This window comes from Meleagris gallopavo, chromosome 2, assembly GCF_000146605.3.
Source record: "Meleagris gallopavo isolate NT-WF06-2002-E0010 breed Aviagen turkey brand Nicholas breeding stock chromosome 2, Turkey_5.1, whole genome shotgun sequence".
NCBI lineage: Eukaryota > Metazoa > Chordata > Aves > Galliformes > Phasianidae > Meleagris > Meleagris gallopavo.
The window spans coordinates 44,372,278-44,392,020 of record NC_015012.2 but is presented as its reverse complement, the minus strand read 5'-3'; the positions used below and the strand labels follow the sequence as shown (position 1 = coordinate 44,392,020).

The 19,743-nt window shown below is 44.0% G+C and overlaps 1 protein-coding gene across 1 annotated transcript; it reads right to left on the bottom strand.

The window, feature by feature from the left end:
• Positions 1 to 128: 128 nt before the first annotated feature.
• Positions 129 to 12,729, bottom strand: LOC100549764 (solute carrier family 22 member 2-like). The gene is made up of 12 exons (XM_010707121.3): positions 12,294 to 12,729; positions 11,654 to 12,165; positions 10,737 to 10,840; positions 7,458 to 7,612; positions 6,435 to 6,603; positions 6,040 to 6,154; positions 5,423 to 5,526; positions 5,048 to 5,262; positions 3,457 to 3,565; positions 2,677 to 2,789; positions 1,751 to 1,850; positions 129 to 1,251 (listed from the first exon to the last, which is right to left on the bottom strand). Exons 2-12 carry the CDS (start codon positions 12,062 to 12,064, stop codon positions 1,185 to 1,187), a joined length of 1,662 nt encoding a protein of 553 aa, XP_010705423.1. The 5' UTR covers positions 12,065 to 12,165; positions 12,294 to 12,729; the 3' UTR covers positions 129 to 1,184.
• Positions 12,730 to 19,743: the final 7,014 nt, after the last annotated feature.

The following is a 19,743-nucleotide window of genomic DNA, read 5'->3' as shown; positions in this document are numbered from 1 at the left end:
GGCTGTGAAGATGCAATTGGGTGTGTCTATGAAGCTGCTCTGCTGTGATTGCCAAGAGGTCTCAGCTCCATATCAAAGAAATCTGTCAGAATTGTTCTTTTTATTGTAGTAAACTGATTTGAAACCTGTCAAAAACATTGTACAGAAAACAGGGTGAGGGGAGCCACGAAACGGGACTAGTCAGGAGGCAAATCAAAATAAAAGCTGCTGAATGTGATGTAACCACTTTATGAGATTCTGAAGGGCCAGGGAAGAGGACTTCCAAACTACGGTTGTTATATTTCAGCATGTTATGAATAGAGGTCTACCTAAAAAGCAAGATCCTTTGTGCCTCTTCTTTTCCTTAATTCATATTATTCATAGATATTTTAGAGCTTGGCCATGCAAAAAGCCCAAACTACAGCATTAGGAAAGCAATGCATATTAAAACAACAGGACTTTATTGTACAGAGCGCTGTGTTGTATTATTGCGTGTGCTGCTCCCAGTGGAGGTATGTGATGAGGCTTTCTCTTCTTGCCCTATCACTGATCCCTCAAGATAGGGTAGTAGCACTCAGACCTCATGGCCTAAGGCTCAGATGCCTGCAGCTCCTTCTTCCCTTCCTTTTCATTTTCCAGCTTGTCTCATAGCCAATCAAATTCTGGGGTGCCAAAGCTTAAAAGTTGGTCTGGAACTAGATTTCCCCCTCACCAGGTTTATTCCACCTTTTCTGGAAAACTAAGTGGGAAGTTCTAGTGGATACTCATGGACTCCCTAAGTGTGTTCTGCAGAGGTGTTTGCTTGCTATAGGGTGGTAGGAGCTGAGCTTGCTCAGCATCATGTAAAATTAGGTGCAGTGTGGAGGTGGGTTGGCAGTACGAATACATTCCTGCTTGATATGGAAATGAGCTGCAAGTGTGAAGAAAGCATTATTTCATGAGTGTCCTGCTGTCAGATGTCTGGGGAAGTGTGAAAGTGCTGAGAAGACAAATAGAGAAATTCACTGGAAGATGATCTGTGAGAGTCTGAATAGGAAATCCATGGAGTCAACTGCCATGGCTGTGGCTGGTGGCAGTGCAAGAGAACAAGCTGGAGAAGGGTGGGCTGTGTCTGCATGTTTTTTTCCTCAGTGGCTGGGTGGGGCTGTTGTGCTGGCCCCTCTACTGCTGCCCAGTAGAAGCAGGTTTGGAACAAAAGCAGAGCCTTACTTGGGTACAGCTTCTGAAGTCAGAATTTGAAGATAAACTGTGTTTTCCTTGCTTCTTTCTAGTCTGCAGAAGGAAAAAGGGAAAGACAGATGATGCTCTGGGTGGCAAAGAACGTTATCCATTAAATAACCCATGTGCTTAAATTCACTGGAGACTAAATTTAACAACTCTCCCATCACTGGCAATTTTTGAAATGACATCAATTTATTTGAGAGAACAGCAGGAAAAGAAGTAATTAGGAGAATTTCTGTAGGCTGACTGCAGCTGCATGGACGTCTGAAAATCATGTTAGCAGTTGCATTAGTAACTTTGTCATTTCCTACTGTTGAAGCTGTTATTCTAGGTGGTTTTTACAGTAACTTCTGGGTATGTATTTGCCTGTATGAACTTCCCTCTAGAGACTTCTTCCTCTCCTGTGTGCTGTGTTTCACTCAGAACCTGGCCTGGCCAGAAAGTGTCAGGTTCCCAACTGAACTTCTGGTGATGAATGGGAACAAGAGGGCTTTGCTGCCATGAAGGAAAGCTGCTCTGATCTGTGGGGACTGTGCTTGAAGCACCATACCTGTGCATGTTTTCAGCATCTTCAATGGTCTCAGGCAGAGTTTTTCCCTTCGTCTCAGGAAGGAGCAAGACCAAGCCACCACCAACAAAAGCAATCCCAGCTGCAGAGAGAAAGCAAGAACAAGGCTCACAAAGGCAACACAGGGATCAGGCCTCAGCTTATTCCAAATTTCTAGTTAATTCTAACTGAGACACAGCTTATGATTGAATAGTGATTACAAACATCTCTGAGGGGCATAGGAGGCCTGGAATACCGGCCCGGTCCATAGGTCCCTAAGCAGTCTGGCTCCCTTGCTTTGTGCGTGCAGTGCAAAGGAAATAGATTCTGGCTCTACTTGTTCTGCTGGGATGTGATGGGGGTGATGATAGCTAGCTTTGGGCTATAATTAGGATGTGAAAGAAAGGGTACTATTAGCCTATACAGCCCATTTTGCCTTCTACTTAGTTTTGGACCCTGTTACAACCGCATGCAGGATAGAAGGTGCCGTTGGGCATGCCAGAATGAATATGTGCAGGAGCATCCATTCTAAATGACAGTGGGATCACTGAGGGATTAGGCCCCTGAGGTGTATGCAAGAGATGCAGGAGAAGAGAGGCCAGCCTGTGCTGACCTCTAGTCCCATGTAGTCTTGACTACATTGCAGATGTGTAGCACTGAACCCCAAGACCTTTTTAGCATGGGAAGGTTCAGTAAGAGCAAGTAAAAGCTTGAGAGAGCATCTCCCAAAACATGAGATTCCCTTTGTTGAAAGGACTAAGGGAGTGCATTCGGCTCAATTTACAACAGCCAGATGGGAGAGACTTAATCTAGATCTGATATGCATATGTTCGTTTCTCTAAGCATTATTTTTTTTAACAGTGGGGAAATAGGTCACCAAAATCACTCATCTAGGCTGAGGCAAGCTAACCCCATCCTAGCTCTCTTACCAAAGAGAACCAAGGGCAGCTCGTGCCAGAGTTCCGCTAGTCTGTACACAATGAAGGGGGTCATGATTCCACCGATGTCACACATGGATGAGCAGATCAGCACCCCTAAGTTCCTGGAAGAAAAAGACATTGGCCCACGTCAGGAGCTCAGCCTAGGAGTGCCTCACACAGCAGGGAGTGCTGTGCAACCCCCCTGCTGCCACCCATGGCTGGAGTAGGGTGGAAGAGAGGGGCCAGCACCCTGCTGTGGGTGTTGCAGCTGATGGGCAGAGGAACAAGCTGTGGAGACAACAAGGCAAGAACTGAGAAAGGCCTTATCAATGTGAACATAGAAAAGCACACATTGTGCGTTCTCCTGTGAGGAATACTGCAATGTAAAATAGGTGAGGAGGGAGAATATGATGGCGGTCCTATCATGGGACAGAGGTGTTAATGAGCATTTGACTCCAGGCTCACCAAACTGCCCTGAAAGAGGGATATGTGAAGGATATCTGAAAAAAATTCTTACATATCCCATTAGGTACTCCTGCCTTAGTGCTGGGCTTAGACAAACAGCGCTGTATTTTCTCTTCACAGGGAATCTTTTCTGCTGCTCCTCATAGTGATAAGAATAGCTTACTGGTGGGCTTTCAATTTTAAATGACATTTCTGCTATTTGCCAGGTGGTCTTTTTCTTCCACGACAGGCATTTCTGAGGTCCAAAGGGTGACTCCTTATGATAGCCTCAAGTGCATAAACAGATACTCGCTGCCTAACTCTAACAGAAGGAGGTACACTTACCTGAGAGAAGTTGGATACAGCTCAGGATTTACCAAACAAACCATTTCATAGCACATGGTAATTCCCATCCTGCCCAGGCATGCTGCGGTCATTTTAAGCCAGTAAAGAGCTGGAAAGACATTGTGTATATTGAGGTTGAAATACAAAACCAATTTTTTTCTGCTGCTAACATAGATCAGCATTAAAGATTTAATTTAAGAAAAGATAATCTTTACTCTCATGAATTGTCATGAGATCTGAGCATGATTATGTTCTCTTTCATTCTTCAAATAATTTATAATATGATTGTCTTGTGATTCAAGTAAATAACAGAAGTTTGAGGCCATCACAGAGAGGAAATGATGACACAAAGTAAATTGGGTATTTCAGTGTATTAACCAAAAGCTTATGCAAAAATGCCATTTTTAGCAGTTCACAGCTGCTTTTCTGGTTGCACTTTTGCACAGAGACGTCTGATGGCTTTCTAGCAGGGACAAGCTGGTCCTGTCACCCCTCTCTCTTGGTATATGCTCTGTGATCACTTTCATACCTGAAGATAGAGGCATCTGCTGCAAATGAATGAATATCCCAGCCCCACAGTGGGTGCCAGTCCAGGACACTGCTGCATGCCCCATGGGCTCTTAGATGCCAGTCTGATCTCGGATGGTGGTTTCAGCTACTAACGCATGTACAGCATGGACTCTCTCCCTCATTTACTCCACTGAGGAATGCAGTGTTTCATAGACTGACAGCTGCTGATAACCACTGCTGCAGAGCTCCTCTAGAGCTGAGCAGACTGCTGTTGCTGCACATGGCTGGTAGCAACTGCAGCTGTGGGCAGCAGTTGGAAGGCTCCCACCCCAGTGCTCCTGTGGAAAAGCACATCAGTCCCCTCTGTATCCCTGCAATTCCCAGCTGCGTGTGAAATATCTATTGTCTGAATGCTTTGTTGTTATTTCCTATTATTTTTTTTCCATGACACTTTCTGTTTTCTGTCCTTGTTCTGCTGTGAACTGACAGTTGTTTGGCACTATTATTTCTGTGGTTTTAGTCTAACTATGCTCCATAAAAAGAAAGGAAAGACGTTCCAGTCAGTGGCTCTCGTGGGACATGCTTCCTTGAGACTCTGGCCTTGTAGAGAATACTCGGCTGAATAAAAGCCAAGTGCCTTTCACTGTGGTTGCTCAACATCCTACACTGCAGGAAGCAATCTATCCAGATGGTGTTTAAGTGTGTGTCGCTACATTTTAACTTTTTAGAAACAGGAAAGATGGTGTTTGGGGGATGAACACCCAGAATGGAGCATCCAAATCTAAATTCTAAGCCACATAAAAATCAAAGACTTAACAGGGCATTTCTTGTGGTCTAGCACAGGCAGACTTGCCATCTTATTTGGTACTATTTTGAAAATGTAACTGACCTCCTTCCTCAAACCTCTCATTATCTGGCGTAAATAGTGATACTGGGCATACATAGGCTTCTATGGAATTTGCGTTCATTGGATCACAATACTGACGTGGGCCAGGTTTGCAAAGATTACTTTCAGTTCTCCAGAACAATAACATAGAGATGTGGAGAGATTTCATTGACTGAGGAGATTTGAGTGACTCACTGTCTGGGACTAATGCCGTAACAAGGCAGGCACCACCCGTCATCACATTTGCCACAGCCCATGGGTAGCGACGGCCAATGCGATCCATTGTTAACAAGAGGATGAAGGCAGCTGGGAACTCAACAAGAGCAGAATAGAGGAAATCCAGGTAAATGTTCCCACTAGCTAGTCCCATGTGCATGATGAGCCCTTGGTAGAGGACGGAGCTTGTGAACCTATGTAAAGAACAGGCAGGTGAAATCAAACTCTTTGAGAGAGAGCTTATGTAAAGGAGTCAGATTCGTAGCTGGTCTGGAGCAAAAACTTAAATCAACCATGACATTTTAAGGAATTGAATACAACACCTCCACGTAGGTTGCGAAAGTATTCCCTTACCAACTGTACATCAAAATGAATGTGTGCTTTCTTATCTGAGGTGTCCTGACCAGGTCTAGATATGAAGGTTTCAGCTTTTCTCCATCTTCTTCAGATTTGAGGTTCTGGGATCACAAGTGAGAGAAGGATAAAAGACTAGAGTTAGCAGGTGAGAGGATGGTAAGCAAGGAATATTTTCCTCTGGGTTTATGGGAAGATGTTAGTTTTGATTTATCAGTTATGAAAGTAAAATAACTTCTCCAAAGTGTTTTGGGGAAAGAAAATATGAAAATGTATGTAGACAGTTCCCACGTCTGAGCAGCCATATGTATGAGGCTGTTGCATGACATGAAGTGGTAGATTAAAGAATGAATGAGGATGTCTTGGAATGTTCAGTTATGAAATTGGGTGAATTTGCTGTGTGCTGATTGGTATTAATTAAAGGAAGAATGTCTCTTGTCTCTTGGCTATTTTTGCAAGCCTCTTTTCTCAACCATGCTGTTAGAGTCCTAGGCAGACAAAGAAAAGCCACTTGTACATTAGGGAACTGCAGTGCTTTCGGTCATCAAGCTGCTCCCAAATCTAAACCACAGTAATTCTAATATTGTAGCTTTGCTTGCCTGATGCAGTACAGTCACCTGGAAAGAGGGAGGTAGCTGCTTCTTGTTTCTCTTGGCAATGCGCTTAATAACTTCTGTAGCTTTGTCATTTTGCTTCTGAGTTATTAGCCACCTGGGCGACTCGGGCAGACACCTGCAGTGCATACAAGCATGACACTTAAGGGACAGGAAAAGGCAACTGTGCATGTTACAGGTTGTTCCTTGCTCCTTGATGTCTTGGAATAAACTCCTGGGGAGGGAGAACCAAATGAAAGAAAAACACAAGATCTGATCTGATGTTGTTATGGAAGTCCCACTGGTAGCACTATGTCTGACCTCTTCAAAGAAACTTGCACTCTCAGGTATAGTCCACTGGATTATTTTGTTGATTTAGGGTTGCTGGGAGTGGTGACACTGGAAACTTAGGAACTTACCATTGATAGAGTAAGAAGAAGAAATTGGGCAGGGTGACAGCAAGCTGAAGCCATCTCCAGTGTGGGAGCACATAAGCCACGGCAGTGAGGATGAGGAGTCCCACAGTGAAGGCAAGTTGGTAGATGATGCCCACTGTCCTTCGGAAGCTTAAGCCAACAAATTCTGCAGCTACAAAGATAATGTTATGTGAGGCACAGGGACCCTATGGCATCGTGTGAGGACATGGGTTTAGTTGGGGAAGCAGAACTGGCCTGGGGTACAGGCTGCAGCCTCGGTGCAGGAGACAACTGGTGCCACTTTTCTGCCTGTCTACAAGATGTGGTTTGCTCTGCTTAGAGGCAACTGACAGTGTGGCTGCAGCTGTGGATGACCATGTGGCATGACTCAGCTTTGCAGAAGTCTCCATCAGTCAGCTAGGGACTTGGCCCCTCTACCAGTAGTGTCAGGCCTCACTCAAAACAAGGGCAAATACAGCTTTCTCTCTCTCATTCCACCTAACCAAGTACTAGTTGCAGCACCAGCAGCCTGCTGGCATCTGCTGGCTCCTGACACAGCAAAGCCATTTTAGTACAAGGTTTGTGAAACACAAATGTTATCTCCTGCAGTGCTGCTTGCTGCCTTTCCTGGAAAAGCATTGGATGTCTTTGCAGCACTTTCAGTTCTTGTGCCCAGACTTTGTCCTCTCATTTGGCGTGTCACTTAAGATACAAATGCTCCCTAGTGTCTAGAGCTGCCTTCTAATTATTCTATATATGTGTACAAGTTGGTGCAAGTTTTCCAGGAATAAAATGTTGATTTGATAACAAAGTCTGTAGGCCTGCAAACCCTCAGACAGGCAGCTCACAAAAGAAAACACAGCTTGACTCATAGGCGGTTTAAAGCAACAAAATGCAGTTGGGCAGTAAATAGCACGCTGTCCCTGCCTCCACAGATCCCCAAACACCAGAGGACACCAGCAGTGGCCAGCCCTGCTGCTAACCCAGGGGTCCTGCCCGGTGAGAGGAACTGCAAGGTGCCGTAACTCAGGACGTAGCCTGTCAGCCAGCCCCCCTTGCTGACCAGCCCCTGGATCAACCGAAAGATCACTGTCCACATGTAGCTGGGTGCGAAGGCCACGAGAACCCCTGAGACAGAATTGATGAGGACTGTGATCAAGAGGCAGAGCTTGCGGCCAAACCTGTAGAGGGAAAGAATAAGAAAAAAAGATGAAAAAAGGCTCAGCTTGCAGCTGCACAAAACCCTAGCTGAATGGCAAAAAGATTCCTCATGAGTAACCCATTGAAACAAACCCATGCAGGGCCTCCGACTTCCATACAGGTTATATGTGGCAGGGGGGTTGGAACTTGATGATCGTTGAGGTTCCTTCCAACCCAAGCCATTCTATGATTCTATGAAACAAAGGTTGCTTTCTTCTTTCAGATTTTGTTCCAAGTGTTTTCTCAGGTACAAGGAATGTAAAGTTTTATTAGTACCCCAAGTTCTGATCTGAATAAGTTTTTGATCATCTACCCCGTGGTGTGTTTAAGGAGCTGACCTCTCCTTCCAAAATCACTTCCCTGGTTTTTTCCTCTCATCTGCTTACCACCCAGTGGGGCACAGACTTGTGGAGAAGAGCTGAGGTGGAAGTTGTACAAGTTGTTACTATGTTTGCTTAGCACTGCCATTGCCATAGCAGCCTGAAGAGTCAGTCAGACTGATGGTGTGTAGTGGCCAAATCCAGAAGCAAGAGTTAATAGAAGGAAGAGGGACTATATCTCTTCTGAGATATGTTTGGAAATGGAGGTACCACAGAAAGGACCTGAAAAGCAGGAGGAATGTAGGAGCCATGTTGTTTTGTTCTATTCCTGAGCTCTGGTGCTTTTCCCATTTGCACTGGCTGATGACAGATTCCAAGCGTCCACATGGTGCTTGGGCAGAAAGAAAGCATCACCTGCTTTGGCCAAGCTCCCCTGCCACCATGCTCACCATGCTGCACACACAGGGTGAGGTGGCAGAACAAAGGGTGTGAAGAGGCTGAGGATGTTCCCTGTCCCCCTTTTCTCTACTTGTTCTGAGTAGGAGTCTGGGTCTGCTATTCCCTTTACAGCATTTTTCATTTCAAGAGAAGCTCAGGGAACTCCCTCATCCTGTACTATCAGGCCACCACTTCTGGTTAATGACTTAGTAAATGTGTTCAATAAATGCTCTACTGAGGCCCTTCATCCTATCTTTCAAAGCTGCAATTTTTTTTTTTTTTTTAATGTAGATCGTATTTGATTACTGTTATCTTTACTTGTTTTCTCATTTAATCTTTCTGTCTGCTAAGTTCCTCTAGAAGGGGGTTTTGGGCATTCCTGTTATTTGTCATTCACTGTGACTCACCCGTACACAGTCAAAAATAGAATGTTTCCAAAAGAAACAAGCTTACTTGAGCACTAGAAAGGCATTTGTTCTCTAGCTGACAGAGACATATATTCAGTTAGAAGTTTGATTTATAAAAGCCATTAAATTAGTTAGTGTGCACTGACAAAAACAGCATGATAATAAATGCCAGCCAAAATAAAACTCTTCTGTTTTACACAATAAGCAGCTGATCAAATCTCTCATACTTTCCTTTTTAGTGAGTCTGACATACTGATGTTTTGACTGTTTCAAATACCAGCCCATGAGGGGCTTGTCAGACCACAAGAGATGTCCTCTCCTGGATGGCCTTTTCCTAGAGGCCTGGCAATAAATGACAGAGGTGCAAACACTGAATCTTAGCACTGACCTTGTCTGCTGTCTAAGGAAACAGGAGTGCCCTTTCCAAGATACCAGTGCTTGGAAATGTGCCCAGAGCCCAGACAAGTGAATGAGTCGGTCTAATCCCTCTGAGAGAGGCACATTTGGGATGAGCTGATGAAATCTCCCCTGAAGCACCTAAAATGTTCTCAAGAGTTGCTCCAAGTACATCAGATTTCAGGCACCTAATGTATGGAAAAAACAGCACTCCGTATGCACTCCTGATAGAGGATAGATGTTTCAAATTCAGGAAACACATAATTCATAGACCTTTTTTTTCTCATTCTGTCTACTAAATTTTAGGCTTCTGAAGTTGTTTTTGTCCTAAGCACCTGGATACGAGATCTTGCTTTGCTCTTCAAGGCTTGCACTGCTTTAAGACCATAGAGAATGGGGAGAGGGTGTCAGTAAGTACAGTAGCAGAAAAATACTCAGTGTTATGACATGTATTTGCATTATCTTAACAGCAATGATATCCAACTTTCAGGTCTTATAATTTGCCTGATTAGTGTTTTTAAACAGAAAGAGCATATCAGATATAATTTGTTCTGGGACTGTGATCCTTGGTTCTACCACGTAACCATATGTTGTCAAGAAATTCTTTTGCTAGTCATTATTGCTTAGTTCATCTCTGTGTTTGAAGGGTAATTTGAACAGTGGAGCCCCTGGTAGCTGTGGGATCTGCTCATTGCTGTTTTATGTCCTATCACACCTAGGCTTCTACGTATCTCCTCCTTTACTTCCATAAGTTGTGCATTATTGAAATGTAAAAAGGATGGAATACTTTCAAGTACACTGGAAAGCTGGCTGACTCTGTGGAAGGAAGCCTTTGTAGGACCGTTCATTCCCTATTAACTTCACCCCTTCCAAATTCCAATTTCAGCCTCTCTTATCATTGTAGTGGGGAAAAAAAAAGCACAGGAAAGTCAGCTACAAAGCATGTTTGTTTTGAGTGTAACCTAAAAAAAATGTGAGCAGATATGTGTCACACTGACATTTATGATAGTAAAGAGGAGGTGAGAGATAATGAGATCTATACCCAGCTGTGTACAGAGCCAGCTGAGAGAGAGAGGGACAAGACAAGATTTAGGAAGTAACTTTTTCTTCATCTGGGAAAAATATTCATGTTTTAAAGCTGATTTACAGCCATCTGGATAGTGTTAAAACTAACATGAGACAAATTTATTACAAGATGGGCAAATAGTTATTAGTATGTAAGATAAAATTTCATTTAAAACTATGAGCTCATATTGCAGATTGCCACTGTTAAAGAAAAAAAAACCTCTTCACTTGTAAATATGCAAATTCCACACAAAACCATTGAAAGAGTGAACACTGTGACACTTCCATGGATCCCTGGATCACAGCAGCCAGGGCTTAGGAACCATGATCCATTCATTTTTAAGAGATACATGGGCCTTCTGAAACAAGTTTTTGGCGCATTTATTTCCCCTTTGAGTCATGAATGTTGTTCAGTGACATGCAGGAAGCAGAGCACTGAAAGAAGCAGTTCATCTCACACCTTTGTACATGTTACATACCTATCTGCTATGTAGCCGATTATCACGGAGCCAATAAAGAACCCAACGTTCACAGATGACTGAAAGAGGTCCAGCTTCCAGGAGTCCTCACACACCAGGTTAAACTGCACAGACAGTCACAGAAGAATGGGAACATTCAACTTAAACCATGTTTTTTCAAGGAGGGATAATGGAAGGAAGCAACTTGGAATAGAAAAGAGTGGAATGAAAAAAACAACTAGGAAACAGACTCTGAAAAATAAAATATGTAATCTCTTAAAGCCAACATCTGCAATACATCTCATCCAGATTTTCCAGACCTTACAGAGAAGTTATGCCCTGGAAAATAATTACACAATGACGAAGAACAGAATGACAAAGAACAGAATGACGAAGGCAGAGAATCTTTGAATGGAAAAATAAAAAAGCTCAGAGAAATGTCCCCTTCTCCTCTCCCATATCTGCTTGAAATTTAGAAGATGCTTGGAGCATGGTTTCCTTCTCAGATGCCAAGGACTACTCCTAGCCATGTATTATCTCACTGTTCCACACTGTTACCACTAGGCCAGCAGGGCAATTTGTGTGCAGGGTCTGTGAGCAAGGATCTCCATCCACGGAGCCTTCTATGGCTGTGCTTTGCCTTCAGACGGCACTGCTGCGTAGTGAAGAGTTTTCCCAGCCTTGACTGAGCAATATGGTTTGCAGGAGCTGAGAGAAGCCAGGAACATGGCCAAATGTAGCTTTTGTAAAAGTTGGAGAGGAGTCTTTGGTAAATCAATGAATGCACTCCCTTTTTCTTTTTAAAAACAATTATGAAAATATCAATTCAAATGTTACTAGAATTCAGCCTGAAAATTTTATTTCAACCCCTCTTTCTACCCCAGGTAAGTTTAAGGACTGCAGGTGAGATTGATATTGTTGGACAAACTGTTCCTTACCTCAGTCACTATGGAGGTCCCAGAGTAGTCGTAGACCCACCCATCTTGGCAGGGGCCAAGTGGGACAGAACTCCGGTTGCCCACAAGGCTGCCAAGGGGATCAGTGCAGCTGACACCCGTTGCGTTCCAGTCCACCTCATACCTGCTGCAACGGCTGCTGTAGGCGGCCCCATGGCTGCCCCACTCGGGAACGGTGTGGTTCAGCTGCTCTGCCAGGCTCCAGCCACAGCGCTGGCTCAGCTCTGCCACGCCAGGACTGAAGCAGCGGTGCTCGGGGGTGAACCCGAAGAAGACGACGCCCACATAGACTGGAGTGAAGGCAGCAGAAAGCAAACACAGGACGAAGAAGGTTTGTTTCTGGAACTTGTCAAATTCTCCGATGTGCTCTAAAATGTCATCCAGGGTTGGCATCTTTCTCTCTTGCTTCTTATTAAAATATCTAACTCTGTTGCTTTTCACGGCTTTTACCTTCACTGTGATCTTACATCACAGCTGAGGTGTTTATTTAAAACCTGTAGACAAATAATTAAAGAATGTGGTCAATTGTCAAGCCATGCATTGCAACCTTTGTTTCTTAAGAGCCTTTTCTAAACAAACTTTTGGTACTGGAATATTAACCAATTCTCTTGGACCCCCTTACCTTCCAATGCTCTAACCCATGGGATATCTCCAGGTAGGTCCTTGAAGATGTCAATGTTGGCTCTCCTGAAGTCTAGCATTGCAATTCCACTTATTGCCTTGTTTCTTCCATGTAAGACCCTGAACTCCACTGTCTCATGGTTGCTGCATGCAAAGCTGCCCACACCTTCATATTCCCAGACAGTCCTTTCTTGTTATTGACAGTCTGTAAGCGTAAAGTACGTGGTAGACAATAATTCCTTTTCCCAGTGCTTTAAAGTTAACTGAGGGCGTAACTATTATGAAAGTCCTGTTATTCTCTCTCCTGTATGTGTGTGAGTGAAGGACCTTATTATCAGAATTATCCTGAATATAGATAACAGGTTGTTTGCTACTTTGGGGTCATGGAAAAAGACAACTCCAAGAAGGCACAACAGAGCAGACTTCTATTAGGATCTGAAGAGCTAAAGAATAGCACTGTATCCCACATAGGAAGCAGACAAGACACCACAAGTACAAACTGGCATTTCTTAATTATAGGTACCCAAACCAAGCTTGCCATGGTTCACAGGTGACTGCTCTATGACAAGGAGCAAGGAGAGGATTGAAGGTCGGTGAGTGTCCCCAGGACACAGCACTGGCCCTCAGGGGCCTTCCCTGTCCTGCGCCCCTGGGAAGGAGTTGGAAGAGGCTGTCCCAAGCTACAGCCTCATCTGTCAAACACGTTCCAGCTGTTTCATGTGGATTTATTAGACAGTGTTAATGGGCGTATGTGTGTTTAGGAGATGGAGGCATCTTCAATCTCTTTTACTGCGTGGGATGATTTCTTTCATGTTTTCATAACTGCAGTTACATAAGGTGCTTTCATGATATTCTCCATTTGCTTCCCCTGTAAACAATTAGCTTGTGTTAAGTAATGTAAGTAATGATGGAGAACTGGAAGAGATTCAGGGCACTGCATCTGAGCATCAGAAGTGTGAATTTGGACAAAAACATCTGTCGGCAAAGGCTTCGGCCATTTAAAGCATATTTCTACTGGTGAATGTTCTGAAAACAAGTTTTATTGTTCCTCTTTTCTAGTCAAAATGAAACCACTTTGCAGCTTGCCTAGTACTTCTGGAGGGAATCCCTGGGCAGGTTGGTGTCACTGAGTTAATGTCTCTCCCAGGAGCACTCAGTGACCTCTCAGGTTTATGAAGCACAAAACTAAATGATGAACTTTGGAGGTAAACAGAGGTGATAAGTAATGTGATATTTTGTAGGGCTATTAATAACAAGTCCTGCTGAGTTGCAATGAAGTCATACCTGGAAACTGTTAAGAATCCCAAATGGGATTGCTACTTTGCAATAAACATCTTTTACAGCTAAGAAAAGCACAAACCTTTGACCATTTACAACTTAACTGTTCACCTATCAGTGTTTAATTCTGTTTTACATCAAAAGCAGGGAACAGGCTATTTCCTTTGTGAATGCTTCAGGTCAGAGGGAAAGGACCTCCCTGCACAAGCAGCCCTCAAACTGTACTCCCAGCTGCACACACACAGCTCCTCAGTGCATGTATCTGATACATCTGCTCTCAGCTAAAATTTGGGCCAGCGAAAATCCAATTAATTGCTACAGAAGTGTATAAAGCATTCCAAAGGTATGCTTACTCCCTTTTCTGATTTGCCAGGTTTAGTTTCATCATGGAGGAAGACTGATACAGTTATTGGGTTCATCTGCCAGTTTTGCTGGCAGAAGGTTCTCTCTCCACTTGTAAGGTATACTAGTGTTCCTTCTCTTGGAAAACCTCTAGTGGCACTTAGAAATTCTCTTGTATTGCCAATAAGCTAGTTTTAGATATTGCATGGCATTTGGAGGATTTTGCTATTGAGCTGCCCTCAAATATCTTAGTAAGACTCCCTAAGACTGGTGACACCAGCCATAGGGGAACAGAGGGGTTTTCCCAAACAAACATTGTGTGAACATCCTCCTCACATTCTGGTTCTTCAGTAACCATTTTGGAAAGCAACTCCTGAGAAGAACAGCCATTGCATCCAGCCTTGTTCCCTGGCTGAGGCACACCTCAGCCTGTTGAACTCCATCCTCCATCCTGTTGGGCAATTCATCTGATAGCTCAGCAGGGCTCAGTGTATGCATTGGTGTCTGAGCTGGTGAGACAACAGCTTCCAGTTGAGGAGATGGAGCAGGGCATGCCTTGGGTAGTTCATCCCATCAACAGGAGGGAATAGAAATTCCACTGACATATGACTTTTGTCATCTTAGCACACCAGAGTGTGTTTGTTTGATCACTTTAGGAAGTTTTGCAGATGAGTTTTTTCACTTTTGAGTGGGATGGAGCAGAGAGCAAGCATGTATGCAGTTCTGTTGGTACATCCGAGTGCAAGTGAACATACAGCACGATAGCTTACCAGTGTGACATCTGTACTGAGAACCAAAACAAGACTCTATTTGGCCTAAAGCACTGTTCCACACCCACACTGCTTAATCTTTACTACCTCATTCTGCTTTCCCTTGTTCTCATTACCATGGTCCTCACAATGCCCAGATGTGTTTGGAGCAGTGACACAGGCCAAAAGTTGCTACTAGTGAGCAGGAGGGAAAAGATCACCCTGGTTCAGGATGATGCATACAGATGTAAGCCGTACCATGCTACATGCCTCCAGCAACAAAAATGGCCCTGCTCATTTTATTTGTTAGTGCAGACACAGTACAATGTCAATCATTGTACAGCAGCTGGGGAGCAAAATAAACAAAGCTGGAGCTGTTCTGTTAGCAAAGGATATCTGAGCCTCTGGCAGAAGAACCATATTGCCCTGCAGAAGAACCATATTGCCCTGCAGTCCATGAAGCAAAGCATCAGCTGTGGGAGGTTTTCTGTGTATAATCAGTAATCTCTTCAGTTTACAGCAGTGAAACATTACTGTGCCTACTTTACAAGATGTCAGCCTTCCAAAAGATGCGTTCCTGACCCTCCTAAGCTTTAGATGTATGCTTGCAGGGCTAGGTGAAATAGGAATGAAACAAAGCCTAAAATTCTGCTCTAAAAAATTAGATACGGGTGCAAGCCAGGTCTAATTAATCCACAATGGGAATGCATAATTATACCATATATGCTGTCAAACAATAGCCCTGACAGTCAAAGAACTGAAAGCATCTTCTCACTCCTGAAGATCAAGACTGAAGTAGAAGGATTTAACAGGCTAGCATTCCAGAGAGGTTAGCCTTCAGGTCTTTGAGAATTTAGGCTAACATGCCTTACTAAAGATGTTTTAGACAGTCATTTCCACTGAGGTGCCTGCTCTGGTGCTCTCCTACATGCCTTGCACGAGCAACCACTGCTTCGTTGAATTACTTCTGGTGATTCATTCTTTTATGCACATCACTTAGTTATGCTTTGGGTTAGTGCTTTGCTGTATGTGTAACTTTATTACAACTCTGTTTCCTGTAAGGACATAAGCACTTAACAGGGAGCTTTACAGGTGGTGCTACATGCCAGAATCAAGTACTGATCTAAGGATCAGATCTAAGGAAGATATACCATATTCACAGGAATATCTTTGAGAATCACTGCATTCAAACAAGCAGTGAGCCATGTTGCCACTGGAATTCATTGCCTATACATTAGGGAGAAGATAGATGAGACAGTCAGAGCCACTCAGACTTCTTAGTGTGAAGATCTCACTTCCTATCCCCTTTCCACTAGCCAGCTCTGGCCCTTGTTAGTCCTGTACATCATGAACAAAACCAGATCACTGATTAGGTAAATGCTGATCCTAGTAACTATTGGGTTAGTTTTATCTTGCAGTAGTCAGACATAGGGGCTTAGTGAAGGGCTGAGGAGGGGCAGTCAGCACAAGGGAAGGGACAGACCACATGTCTGGAAGCCACTGGTAGAGAGAGGCTGGAACATGGTGCAAAGGACAGGGTCACAGAATGACAGAATGGCTGAAGTTGGAAGAGATACAGCCTAAACCTCTGTTCAGGCAGGTTCCCCTAGAGCACATTATCCAGGATTGCATCCAGATGAGTTTTGAATATCTCCAGAGAAGAAGACACCACAACCTCTCTAAGAAGCCAGTGCTTCATCACCTACATAGTATGGAAGATTTTCCTCATGTTCAGTCTTCCTGTGTTTCAGTTTTTTGCCTGTTTCCTCTCATTGCTGGGCACCACTGAGATGTGTCTGGCCTCAATCTCTTGACACTCTCCCTACAGATATTTGTAGACATTCAGAAGATCATCTCAAGCTTTCTCATTGTTGGGCTGAATATGCCCAGGTCCTCAGCCTTTCTTCATAAGAGAGATGCTCCAGACCCTTCATCGTTTTAGAGCCCTTTGTTAGATGTTCTCCTTATAGTGACAAGCCCAGCTGTCACATAGCTTCAGTTTTCAGTATGGTTTCACCTCAGCTGACTTCAGCCATGTCAGTGCTGAGCATACAGTCTGAACTAGATGCCCATGCCTGTTGTCCATGCCTGTCTAGTCAACAGAGAAAGACAGGTGTATAGTAGAAGCCTTCAAAGGTGATTGACAGAAGAACTGTGCACCCAGGGCTGAGAGCAGCCATCTGGATAAGGTGTTGACGCATGAAGACATTTCTGGCAAATTAACTAAGGCATAAAGTGCTGAGCTCAGAGTGGGGCTATGCCAATATGCTGACTGCTGGCAGTCTGGCAGCATCTCATCTGTAGTGAATCCTTTTGGGAGAAAGGTGTAGGTCAAAAATGCGGAAAAAAAAAAAAAAAAACGCAAAATTTGGGCAGCCCAGCAGTTGTAGCTCACCAGTGTTTTGCATCACGGGATCTCAGATTTTCAGATTCAGAGGTGAGAACTAGGTATCTAAAAGCCAAGAGCTGACTATAGAGGGAGCCTACGCACCTTTGTTTTTAGGCTAAGTTATTTGAAGAAACAATAATTGTTCTTATTATTTATTTACACCTAAAGAATGTATTATGTAACTGAAAGAAAGAGAGAAACAGAGTGTACCTTATAGTTGGCTCACTTAGTACTAACACATTTTTCTTAGAGGATAATTACACTGTATTTGGCAAAAAAACCCTCTATCTTTGGATTACCTGCCTCTAAATCCACAAGTCACTGCATGAGCTCATTTTCTCATCACTAATTACCACACAGTATTGTGCAACCTGGGAGTAGCTCTGCCTATGACAACTCAGTGCACAGTCCTCACTCTTCAGCTTCTGCTGTGACATGCAGTGTGATCTGCAGCTGGAGTTTGCCCTCTGAACATTGCATTTCTGCTTTTGCAGTGGGTGGGAGCATGGCTGAATCACTCTGCCACTGGTGTTGAGGCACAGAGGCGACACACGGCTGGGTTGATGGATGCTCATGCTGCACCACTGCACCTCAGCATGCTGAGCACCTGTGCCAAGGGGTCCTGCTGCTTTGTTCTGGCTCACCAAGGAGACAGCAAGGTCACCCTGCGGCACACCTGGGACATGAGCAGCTGCTCTTATCAGAGGGGGTGGAGATAACATGCTTCTATGGGGAGAAAAGAGTTCTGGCAGTAACTACTGGTAGAGAGTCTAAAGGGTGTGATTTGCACTTCAGGAAAAATACATGGGTTTTGTTCAGTGGTGATCTGAGTTCTTGCACATGCCCACCCACCCATACAGTTCACAGAACTTGTCCAAGAGTTGCATGGAGGGAGAGGTCTTTTCAGACAGAGATGAGGCTGTACCTGGTGCTGATGTGGGTCAGTGTGGGCTGTCTGCAGCTATCCTTGTGTTTCAGCCCAGTCTGCTGTCACATCCAGTCACATGGTTGGGAATCATGCTGGTGCTGGGCTTTAATCTCCTGATCACCTGCCATTCATGGCTGGAAAATTACTAGCCTGGTTCCAGAGGGCTTGCATTCTAAGTTTCAGGTTTATTTCCTTTGTGTATATGAACTGCTGATACCAGTTCTAAGGGGAACAGAACTCAGCATGAGACAAGCAGTGCAAATAATACAGATATTACAAAGCTGGAACCTACACAAGGGACTTGACGAATGAGGATGAAGTGGACTTGTAGAGACTGCAGCATAACATAGGTTGTTGCTGGGAGAAATTTAGCTTGCACCAACTCTGCTGTCAGAGGCAATGTGCTGGGTAACTGCGCTCTTAGGTACACAGCAAGGACTGAGGCCGTATCTGTTTTACAGTTCTTACTCTGCACATTGTAGATTGGGGACAGCACCTGCCCTGCTGGGGGTGGAGAAGGGGCTGCTTCTCTGAGAGACAGGAGGCTGCATGGAGGAGAGGCTGAACAGCAGCATCACAAGACAAGACTGCTCTGGAGCAAAATGCCCCAACCCCAGAAAGATGGAGAGGAACAGGGGATCATGGGAAGATGCTGCTGTTAGCTTTCAAGATCGATTGGTCCTCCTCAGAGACCCTAATTTCATCTTCTTGCTCTGTTTCAACCTATGGCAGACCCTACTGACCGTTCCTGCAGCCCTTGTCCTGGGCAATCCATATGAAATCCCGTGAGATCCTTGAGGCAACAATATACAGGTACCTGGAGTGGTGGACTGTCTCAAGCCAATCCTAATAGGGTAAAATGCAGCATAACACTCTGAGACTTGATTTTCTGAACTTCTAACAGCCCTGCTTTTAAGGTGGCTGCTATGAAAGCAATCTGACAAGATGCTCAGCTCGGGTCTGCTGCCTCTGGCACCATACAGGTGCAAGTGAGGTGCTGCCCCAGCAGAGGACAGGGTTTCCAACACTACCTCTTATGGAAGGTGCTCATAAGTTTTCTCTACTAGAGAAGTTGAGAGATCACATTCTTTAATTTCCATACCTTAGCTTTAGTTTTTGGGTTTTGGTGTCTTGCAATTTGGTTTAATGAATATTTGGATATCCATCTGCACTTCCAGGAGATAATAGAACATGCTTGTGCCACAAATCCTATTGCAACTACACATGAGATAATGCAAATGTAATCTCACAGCATCTAGAAGGATAAAGAAAGCTACCAGGGAGCCTAATGCCAAAATGGACACACTTATATAAAAAATTAATCAACTGAATGGTACAGATCTATTGTGAATTCTATTTCAGCCTTGTATTGGTTCAATAGTAGCAGTTATTGGAGGGATAATGTTAGAACAAAAAATTTCTGTTAGGACTGTGACAATCAGAGGAGGCACCATCTTCTTTGTTTTTGCATTTTCTGCACTATTTGTAAGTCCAGACTCTGTTTTTTAAATATTTTTTATCACTGCGAAAGGACAAGGATTGGAAGCATCTAACAGCTATCCTTGTGTGGTTTTGTATATATAAGTATAGAATTATAGTTAAACAAGCACCGAAGGTGAGACACTGAATTTTTTATAGCACATGATTGGTGGAATCAACATGTTTATGGACAGCTTCAAAAAGAACCAAAACAAACAAACAAACAAAAAAAAACAAACCAAAAAACCTGGTTGGATTTGGCTCTGGGCAGCCTGGTCTAGTGGTT

Excerpts from the sequence above, each read along its gene's own strand:
- LOC100549764 (XM_010707121.3), bottom strand. The coding sequence starts at position 12,064 with ATGCCAACCCTGGATGACATTTTAGAGCACATCGGAGAATTTGACAAG. Across the intron at positions 5,263-5,422 it reads TTCATTTTGATGTACAGTTG|GTTCACAAGCTCCGTCCTCT; the intron begins GTAAGGGAATAC and ends TTCTTTACATAG. Across the intron at positions 1,851-2,676 it reads GCTGCCCTTGGTTCTCTTTG|CTGGGATTGCTTTTGTTGGT; the intron begins GTAAGAGAGCTA and ends TTCTCTCTGCAG.